Source organism: Hibiscus syriacus, unplaced genomic scaffold (assembly GCF_006381635.1).
Source record: "Hibiscus syriacus cultivar Baekdansim isolate YM2019G1 unplaced genomic scaffold, ASM638163v2 tig00111356_pilon, whole genome shotgun sequence".
In the NCBI taxonomy this organism is placed as follows: domain Eukaryota; kingdom Viridiplantae; phylum Streptophyta; class Magnoliopsida; order Malvales; family Malvaceae; genus Hibiscus; species Hibiscus syriacus.
The window spans coordinates 1779747-1791176 of NW_024063068.1; the positions used below are offsets into that span (position 1 = coordinate 1779747).

General features: G+C 34.2%; 1 protein-coding gene across 1 annotated transcript; it reads right to left on the minus strand.

Moving 5' to 3' along the window:
* Positions 1-5968: 5968 nt before the first annotated feature.
* Positions 5969-6666, minus strand: LOC120159280 (pectinesterase inhibitor 3-like). Its single transcript, XM_039169914.1, has one exon. The coding sequence runs from the start codon at positions 6660-6662 to the stop codon at positions 6090-6092; it is 573 nt and encodes a 190-aa protein (XP_039025845.1). The 5' UTR covers positions 6663-6666; the 3' UTR covers positions 5969-6089.
* Between the last annotated feature and the right edge of the window lie 4764 nt (positions 6667-11430).

The following is an 11430-nucleotide window of genomic DNA, read 5'->3' on the forward strand; positions in this document are numbered from 1 at the left end:
AAGGCCCATATCATCCTGTGTCAAGATCATTGACTTGAAAAAATATTTCCAATGAGACAGAAAGATATGAAGAATGAAAATGGTGAAACAGTGACAGTCGAACTGACTATACATAATTGCTTCGTTCATCAGGCAGTTACATTATGATCATGTTGTTGAACAAATGTTTACTCAGCAAGTATGTTTTCAAAAACCTAATCTTCTTAACCGTATGTCACATGACAGTGTGTTCTTTGATAAACTACATTACGGTTGCATGAATAAAGATGATCCCCAGGCAGACTACTCCATCCAGGGTTCAGTTCCTCAAGATCTCAGCATTGAATATGGCCTTCTGTGTGTCGGTGATAATTGAAAATATTTCTTTGAGATTCCTAGCAAATAGTTTCAACCATACTATTGAGATTATGAAGCTGTTTTTCACGTCAGTTTTTGCTTGCTTGATGACATTGAAAAGGGAGACTCGACTCTCACTTATATTACTGTTATTCCCATTGTTATTTGGGATCATCATTGCTAGCCAAGATGAATTGAGTTTCCATCTATTTTGGGTTTTATCATGTGTGTTTCATCCCCAGCAGCAAGAATTCCACGGATATCTTTCCATACATAGCTCTTATAGTGAGTGTGTTTCTAATTCCTACAATGCTCATTACAGAAGAAAACGTGATCAATATCACACTTGCCCTTGCTCGAGATGATATCAAGATCAGTTAGTGTCTCCTATTCAATTCAACACTAGCATATCTTGTGAATTTGACCAACTTTTTGGTCATATCAACATTACACTTGAATCCCCATTGAGTTTTGTTCTCAAGTGGTCTTATGACATCATACAAAAACTTTGAACACCATGAAAAGAGCCTCAATGATTGAGAAATCTTAGCAGAAACCACAAGAAAGAATGAATGTGTTGTCAAGTGTTTTACATCTAAGCTGAAACCACATGAGATGAAGAATATGTTATCAAATGTTTTACGAACCAGTTATTCTGATGTTGAACCAATGTTGTGATCATATGGTTTCCATTTTTGATCCAAGATGAAGTTTGTCTTCTTCAACTTCAAGATTATAAGATGAGATATGATGAAGATTTTTTTTCCCGCAAATGGAGAGCTGAAATTTTAACCACAAGAAACTAGTTAAATATGGAGACATATTATATAGTCCAAGTTGCTTTGTTCGGGAACCAATTAAATATGGAGACATGAAATGAATTGAGATAAATTCTCCTTATGATGTGTTTCAAGAGTCAAATCAGAACAGACTTTACTCTCCTAATTAATCCCCGCTGAGTCAGGCATATCTACATCTACACTCTTCAAAGATGGTAGATTCCTTTTTAAAGATGACAGATTCTCTTTTCAAAGATGAAAGCTTTATCGAATTTCTGCACAACTCCAAGCAAAGAAAATTGGTTTTATCCAAGACAAAATGGGGCATCAAGGTCATAGTTCTGATTACGATAAGAGTTCCACAAACGAAACAATTCTTCTGAGACTTTCATAAAGCAAAGAAGACATAAAGATACAAGTTGATCATATGGTTCTTCAGAAATTCAAGCTTGATAGCATAAGTTGCTACACTGATATCCAGAGGTGAACCTGGCAATAAATGATGAAGTGGAGGAAAACCGAGTTCACCACTTTGAAGTCAAATGAAGATTGCATAAACATTCATGCATCATATTTAGACATTTGCAAAAATAGGTGCATTTTCATTCATTTTATCCATGTTGAATTCTGACAGGAATTTCAAGGATTTTAGCAAAGATTCAAATCCATCATTCAATGGATCAACATTTCCAGAGAGAGTTCATAATGAGAAGAACTCATCTGAAGAAGGAAGAAGAAGTTCATAATGAGAAGAACTTGTTCAACTTTTTGTTCAAATCCATCATCTAATGGATCAACATTTCCAGAGAGAGTTCATAATGAGAAGAACTCATCTGAAGAAGGAAGAAGAAGTTCATAATGAGAAGAACTTGTTCAACTTTTTGTTCAAATCCATCATCTGATGGATTATCATTGCCAGAGAAGGTTCATAATGAGAAGAACTCATCTGAAGAAGGAAGAAGAAATTCATAATGAGAAGAATTTGTTCAACCTTTTGTTTGAATTCATCACTTGATGGATTATCATTGCCAGAGAAGGTTCATAATGAGAAGAACTCATCTGAAGAAGGAAGAAGAAATTCATAATGAGAAGAATTTGTTCAACCTTTTGTTTGAATTCATCACTTGATGGATTATCATTGCCAGAGAAGGTTCATAATGAGAAGAACTCATCTGAAGAAGGAAGAAGAAATTCATAATGAGAAGAATTTGTTCAACCTTTTGTTTGAATTCATCACTTGATGGATTATCATTGCCAGAGAAGGTTCATAATGAGAAGAACTCATCTGAAGAAGGAAGAAGAAATTCATAATGAGAAGAATTTGTTCAACCTTTTGTTTGAATTCATCACTTGATGGATTATCATTGCCAGAGAAGGTTCATAATGAGAAGAACTCATCTGAAGAAGGAAGAAGAAATTCATAATGAGAAGAATTTGTTCAACCTTTTGTTTGAATTCATCATTTGATGGATCAACATTGCCAGGTAGAGTTCACAATGAGAAGAACTCGTCATCTGAAGAAGGAGGAAGAAGTTCATAATGAGAAGAACTCATCAAGAGCTTATTCAACCTTTTGAATGACTCTATCACAGAAAAAAGGAGGTCATCATCATCCCCAGCAGAAAGTTCATAATGAGAGGAACTCATCTGGAGAGAGAGAAGAATTTATTCAATATCTCCATTATGATCCAAGTTAAGTCAAATGAAAAACTTATTATCTTTTCGTCTTTGCTCTATTCTTGTTAACACAAGAATGAGCAAAGAGGGGCAGCTGAAGATACTCATTTTTTCATTTAATTATTATTATTATTATTATTATTATTATTATTATTATAATAATTATAATTACTAATTTTATTATTTATTACTAATATTATTATTAATTATTACAAACGGGCCAAATCCGGCCCAACCCAAAAGCCCAAATATGTAACCCTAAACCCATTTAGGGTTTGTATCTAAGTCCCAGCCGCCGTAGATCCAAAGGCCCTGATGCAGTCCAGCCACCCCACGTCGGCGTCTCAGCCAGCTGCCAGTGCCACGCCACGAAGTCGCCGCTTCGCCAGAAGCCTCCAGAAGCCAACTGCCCCTCCACATGTCGAGCTCTATGGTGAGTCACCATGTAGCTCGGTGACTCACCAAACTTCATTCCTCTGACCAGTCCGAGAGCCACATCATCGATGGCTATAAAAGCCATCGATCACACCTGCAACAAAAAGGAAGAAAAAGGAGGAAGAATCGGAGATAACCAAAACAGACAGCCAACAACAAGAAAAAAAACAGAGGGAGAGATACAACAACAACGAATAGCAACCACAGCAGCAAACCAAAGAAAAAGAGAAGAATGAGACTTACCCTTGAAGCCTTTGTTGCCCTCGAAAGCCAAACGTTGCCAAACCGCCGTTTAAGCGAAGGTAGAACCCTTCGGTTTTGTTTAGATCTACTGCTATTGAGAGGGATTTTAGAGAAATAGAAGTTAGATTTGTGCTTAAGGAGAAATAGGGCTTCGCTTAAGCTATTTTCCAAATTCCGGCCACCATTCACGGTGGCTGGCGGTGGTCGTCGACACCGGGATACGACGACCGGCCTGTAATCAGGCTCCCTCCAGGCGGAGTTTGAAGAGAGAGAGGAGAGAAAAATTTTCTCTCTATTAGAGAGAGAAAAAGAAATGAAGAAATGAGAAAATGGCTTAAGGGAGAAGCCGGTTATAGGGTATTTATACCCGAGATGAAACGACGCCGTTTTATAGTGAAACTGTGCGTTTTAGTAAACCCCGTCCGTGACCCTTCAAGTTTTGTAGAATTCCATTTTAGTCACTAAATTAAATTTATAATATTTTTAATTCAGTCTTCGAATTTTAATTTCTTTTATTTTAGTCCTTCATATTAAAATAATATATTTAGGATAAATTACAGATTTAATCCCTTAATTTTAATAAATAATATTTTAATCCCTAGTTTATATTTTTAATTTATTTGTTTCTAAATACCCGAATTTTAGATAATTTTATTTTAGTCACCAAATACATAAAATAAGGAAATAACATATTAAATCCCTATAATTTTGATTAATTATGAATTAGATTTTTAATTTTATTTTTATTATAATTTAGTCAATTATTTTATATGTTTTCATTTATTGTTTTTAAATATATTGTTTTAGTAGTATTTGTATTTTTATTTTATTATATTGTTAAATATTTTTATATCCATAAATATATAATAAATAGTAATTTTTAAATATTTATTTTTAATATCGAAGAAAAGGACAGTCTTAATACAACTGGATGTCCTATTATGATATTTTAAAATTAAAAAGTAAACAATATAATTTAAAATTTATCAATATCAAAGAAAAGAGCTGTCTTAAGGCACCTAGAAGTTCTTTTCAGATATTTTTAAATAAATAAATATTTTTTATAATAATAGAATTATAAATTAAATATATTTTTGAATTTTTAAAATTTTAATAATAGAGACAATTTATAATTAAAAAGTACCAATTTTGGGCGTTGTAGGGGTGCTAATCCTTCCCTAAACGTAACCGACCACGAATCCCTTTTTATTATTAAAAAGAATGAATTTTTGGTTATAAACGCAGATCAGTTTATTTTTTTTATTGGTGTTTTATTAAAACTCTTTTAAAAAAATAATTTTTAGGTATTCGACCTACCTGACCCAAAAGGCCGATGGCGACTCCCAAATTATTTTCAAAACTATTTATTCACATCACTTTTCCCGCCAAACAAATAAATTCGTGCCCGGACGAAAACCGGTTACGACAAGAAATAGCTTGACTCTTGTTCTTCAAGAGGTACACCCACATGTGTCTAGTGAAGCATCTACAAACATAATATAATAACAAAAACCGTTGGAAGAAACGTGTGGTTATCCTCACATGTCCGTCTAAACTAGATGAAACGAAACATCATACACATCAAAAATAGGGAATGAAAACTTGTGGTTTTTTCCTATGTGACAAGCAACCCATGTTTTATTTATCTCATTCGAAACATTTACATTGATTTCTTTACACACTTTGACTAAGGTATCAAAAGCTGGGTGCCCGATGCTGCCACAACTCAGAAGCACTTGTAGAGGCCTCAGCTACATACACCTTAGCATAAGCAGAACCACGCAAGCTCCGATTGATCTCAAACTCGTAAAGACCATCATGTTCTTTTCCTCTAAGTAACACATCCCTTGAGTCTTAATCCTGAACACAACATTCTAAGAATAGAAGAAGTTCACTCATCTTATTGAAGATAACAAAGGGGGTTTTATATACAAATTCACGTGCAAGCAACTGCATGTAGTTAAGAAAAGAACTGCTCCTAACAACTTCAACAGAAGCTGAACTACCCAACTGCTCCACGCCACGTGTTAGCAGCCTTCAGCTAATTAAATCCTTAACAATCTATATCGGGTTCTAGGATACATGTGATATCATATATTTATAATCCTCACGTTCTCTATGTTTATAATGGATTATTATTCATCTCGTCACGTTAAATCTCATATTTAGTACATGTCTTATTTTATGTTTACATCATTTTGATTATTTTTTCGTTCTCAAATTCCTAACGTACTGTAAATTCCAGCAGATGTTTAGTTGGCAAACTGTTAATATAGGTCAGCTACATTATGAAGAGGAATCAGGGAAGCCTTGTCAGTCGACAATATTCGGTCCTGGAAAAGGATTGTTATCGGGATTAAGATAACACACCTGACTGTGTGGGTGTAGTTAAGCTGGAAGGATGATGTTTAGAGTTCGTTGTTGTGTTTTAAGATCTCATATTTCTCCTCAATTTGAAGCTGCAATGAAGATTTTGGTCATTTAGTTAATTTGCGTCACTGAACCACGAAGTGTTTTCATGTTTCTGCTTACGTTGAAACCAGGCAAACATTACAATCACGACATGATTTAGAAACAACATAAACATTTGTAAGAAAGCTAAATCAAAGCCATTGATCATCAGGGATTCAACTGGTGTCTGTCGTGGCTTTCGTTAAGCCTATTGATCATATACAGAGCATTACTTGTAACTTTAGCCACGTTCATGAGCATCTTCTTCACATCGGATTTCACCTTTCCGTCAACTCTTTCAAACCCATCGAGGCATGTGTCCTCGCTCGTCAATGCCGCGCTCGCCCATGTCTGCGCATTACTCATCTGGAACTCAAACGTTTCTCCTCTCAAGCGCTTCAACTCACCCAGTGTCCTGCTCAACTCGTCCACCGAATCGGCAACCTGCTCCACACAGTCACTCAGTGCAGCTCGTTCCCTCTTGCTCTTTCCCGTCACGCTCGCAGACGTCAAGTAACTCGACGCTTTGCGGGCACGGGTGAGGCTCACTTTGACAGCGGCTCTGGCTAAGTCTCGTGGGGTGTTGGTAGGGCCAGAGTAGGAAGATAGTGTGCGGAGGCAGAGCCCCGGGTAGCTTGCATGGACACACGATGAACGCAGCAGATCTTGCGGTGAATCGTGCTTCGAGGCGGCGGAGAGGAGTGGGAGGAAAACAGAAAGTATGAAGAAAGGAATCTTCATCGTTTCTGAGTGTGTATTGTTTAAGTGAGTGAGGTTCAGTAGGAGAGCTAGATTTATAGAGAAGGATGGAACGTTGGTGATATAGCACCTAATGAGAATTGGGTTGGAAGTATAATTAATAAAAAGATTTATTTTTCTATATTTCGTATATTATCTTAAATGTTTTATAGAACACACCAAAATGGTTACAATTTCTTCAACTGAGTAGGGAAGATTAGGTGGATGGGTCAGAAAGTGTGATTTATTATTAATATTTTAAATGTCATAAAGTCAAGGAAAATAGGTTGATTAACCTGCCCCTTGGTCCCAAGCATGTGAAGCTGACCCCTATTAAGGACACACTTTTCAATTCTATTTTTCTAGTTACAGCAGGACGCCTTTAACACATTATAGTTGGTCGCTCAAGTCCTAACACTCTATTTATTATTTCTATTCTCTTGTTAATTTACTAGTATGCATTTCATTTATTATTTATTAATTTTTTTGTATAAATTCAGAGTTCTTTTTTTTCCATAAAAGAAGGACAGTGATTACACGTTAAGTGTAAGCCCATGATTTTTTTCATAATGCATTTACTCTATTCAAAAGATATGTTTAATAATTGTCGAAAGATTTCTTATGATTCATTTAATTTAGTTCTGACTATTATTTCTCAATTTTTGTGGATGAATCTATCTATCATCTTCGCAACAGCATAACCTTATAGTGAGCTGGTCTTTGTATTAACAATTTTCACTATCTTAGTATTGTATGTCTCAACTTTAAGTTTTTGAATATTGAATCTTCGAGTGTGATAGATAATTTGTATATCATCCATAGTTCAGTTAAAAGAACCAAACACTTTTCCAGTTTTTTTTGTAAATCCAAAAATTTAATTTTCATGTTTGTCTCTCAATCGACCTCCGGCCGAAGCCGAAGCATCTTGGTTGTTGCCTTGTACTGCTCCATCTGAATTTGCTATTGCCCATCCCACTGCTGGGTGTGTCCACTTTGGCATATTATTCGTTTGGTGTCCTTGAATTCTCGGCGGTTCATTTCGAGTAAACACTCAAATAGTTGAAGCAACATGGCCATGTAAGGGCTAATGGGATTGTGATTACACCCAAAGATTTTTTTATTAGGGCAAATTATATGTTTGGTAACTGAACTTTACTCTCTCTCATATTTTATTCATTGTACTTTCGATTTTTTTAATTTACTCATTAAACTTTATATGTTAATTTTTTTGGGTCTGTAACAACCACAAACCGATACGGGTGACTCGATCCGATATGAGGTGTCACAGGAACAACCCACAGTAAAAATACGAAAAATAAAGATTTTGTCAAATCATTTAAATCGTAAACAATTTTATAAATAAATTGTACAAATTCAGAGATCATTTACACATTAAAACAAATTTCAATAATAAATAAATTAAAAAAATAAGTTTCAGATTTAATATAAAAACAATGTGACCTACATGCCCCTAGTTGCATCTATACCGTATTCTGCAAGCAACGCCAAAGTAACTCCTATTACTGATGTCGATACTTGACAATATCAACTTCTTTAACATGAAATGGTGAGTAACAAAGTGAGCTTTGGGAAAACTCGGTAATACAAAACTACTAGATGATGCTAAAGGACAAACAGATATATAGCAAAACATAAAATTTCTTATTGATTTAGTCATCTATGATTTTCGTGATGAGCATGGATTTATTTAATTTATTCTTCAAGTATAGATGGGAAACCTACAGTCCAAAGAAAACATTCAGAGCATCAGATTCAGGAGATTGAGAACTGGTGTCTAGTGTGTTCCTATGAAACTAGAAATAAGCGTACTCATAGTTCAAAAACAGTGGTAGCAGTTTATTTCAATAAAAAAAGACTTTTAAAATCACTGTAATACCCTCCAACCGAACAACGATATGTCGTTCCCCACAACTGCATCCATAAGGACATACCCTAGGTTTATTGAGCGATTGAGCCAACCTAAGGGAACACCTTGGGTCCATAAGGACTTACCCTAGCTGAAACATAAGAGCCACCTGAGGTGAGTGCCCTCAGGTTCATAAGGACTTACCCAATGCACAAAGCAAGTGAGCCACCTGAGAGGAGTGCCCCTAGGTCCATAAGGACTTACCCAATGCACAAAGCAAAAAAGCCACCATAAGGAAGTGCCTTAGGGTCCGTAAGGTCTTACCACTAGGCCCATTGAGCTCAGGAACCAACCCAAAGGTCGTCTTAGGTCTATAAGGAATTACCAGCTTGATCGAAGCTTAACTTGCAGAACTCCATAACATATCCCAAATAGTACCCAATATAGATCGGGTCAATATAAACTAGTAATATTAGAAATCCAGAGCTAGATATAATTTGTATCAGAAAATAGAGATCAGAGATCTAATTTTTATTTTAGATATCAAAATCATACTTTTAAAAATCAAAGAAAAATATATGTGTCAAGGGAACACACTAGAGGATCCATATATTTTTCGGAGGTGTTTGATAATTATCATGAATAGAAAACATGAACTTACGTAAAATTGATTAGATTTCAGGAACGATGTCCTTATTAAAAGGGTTCGATTACTAACGAAACTGATGAAACTTTTAGAAATTAATGTTTCGGGATCATATAGGATTCAAGTACATTAGGAAAATATTCAAGAACTTATACATCAGAATAATTTAAGATTCAAATATAACTAGAGTGATTCCATTATATAGGCCATCAGGGGCATTTTAGTTATTTTGCTATCGGGAGAAAACTTGGTAATTTGATACAATGAGGATAAAACGGTAATTTATTGTAACACCCATAACTCGTATACGTGAACCAATACGAGTTACAGATGCCACATCATAAATTCAAAATATTTCTTTAATTGAAATGAGTAAAATTTTGTTTCATTTCAAACATCTCAAGTTTCATGACTTGAACAATTATTATAAAATAATTATTCAGAGAAAAATCATAATATAATATTGTTGGTTACCAATTCAAAACCAGTTTCAAGTAGTGATAGTTAGTTTTGCTCTATTTTCGTAAAATAAATAAGACCGCCTAACACGTTTGATTTAAAACCCAAATTAATTTTTGCTAAGCATAGTTTAACTTCATAATATTTATTTATTCATACTATTAATTATATTTAATACTAACTATATAAGGAAATTGTAGACATTTCATTCTCGTTTACATGCCAACAAAGACTTTTAGAACACAGTATGATGTCATCAGTGTTACATGTAAATATTTCCTTGGTGATTGATGTCAAACTCAGCTCCTTACTCATTTTCTTCATTTTTCCTACGAGTGAAAATCATCACAAGTTAAGTATACACTTAGTGAGGCAATCATATAAATATTCAAAGCAATGCAACATATAAATATAAATAAGTAATAATATTCAATGCAATGTGATCACTTTACTTGCATTACTACCATGTTACCATAATTTAACATGATATAATCGGATATAAAGTTTATTACCAATATACTTGCCATTTATCCCATAAGCTCGTAAGCTTATTTGCTTGTTTATCATTTATTAACCAATAAACCATAGCCCAATTTAAACCCCGAGGACTCTGGGTATTTGAGTCAAATATATGAACCGTAGTGCATACACATAAGGTCGTGCCCACCATATGTACCGAAGTGCATTACACATAAGGTCGTGGCCACCATATGTACCGAAGTACTTAATCGATATGTATCTGCTGTTAGACTATATGGCATGCCAACTATACCATGTCCCTCAATGACTTGGGCATATAGTCTATTTTTTCCATCCATGGCAAAGTATATTATCATAATTTAACATTAGGCAGTTCATACCCGAAATATCATTCATGATAAATATCATATATGATCATGATAATTATATATCCATATAATTTACCATAATTTGTCATAATATCAAATAAAAATATAAGGCACTCATGAAAATGTAAATTGGTGAAATCTGTTTTGAGCAAAATCTGCTGCCATATTTTCTGACCTATCCTCGGTTAAAAATCATATCTTTTGGTATACACCTCAAAATCAGTTTCCGTTTGTTATAAACAAAAATAGGTTGGTATACTAGTCCAATGGTATAAAAATCATCCTCTAATAAAATTTGTAGAATTTATGGTGATTTTCTAAACTTATTTTCTAGAACATAAATTGTAAGAAGCTTTCACCAATTTACATTTTCAACTTGTTCACTAATTTTATTAGCTCACAAAATGCACATATATGCATGCATCACAAATCACATAACATTTTAGGAGTCACTCCTTACCATAGTAACTCTGTCACTGGCTCATCGCAAGCCAATGTTTGTTCGATAACATAAGTACAAATTAAATTTACACTCACCTGGTGTCCTTAGCTTGCAAACTTCTCTTAGGATTTCACATTCTATCCTTAAGATTTTCATAAGCTTTGATCTTGATTTCAAGCACATAATCTAAATAAGCATCATTACCAAACATATACAAATTCAAACCAAATGTTAGAATCTTACTAACATAGGCGTACTTTGGAAAATAAAATTCCTAACAATTTTTTTGATGCTTATTCGTTATAATTTCCATGTCACAACATAAATGTTGACCTTAATACTTCCAATTGAACATTAAAGTTCCTTTTTTATCCCAAATTCACATAACATTTTCACTTAAGCTCTCAACCTCAACTTTTACAAGCTTTCCAAAATAATCCAATTTCACATCCTAGCTTCAATTTCAACACTCAAACATTAATTTTTAGCACATTAAATAAAATATTTAA

Bases quoted from the DNA above. Each gene is read 5' to 3' on its own strand.
- LOC120159280 (XM_039169914.1), bottom strand. From the start codon at position 6,662: ATGAAGATTCCTTTCTTCATACTTTCTGTTTTCCTCCCACTCCTCTCC.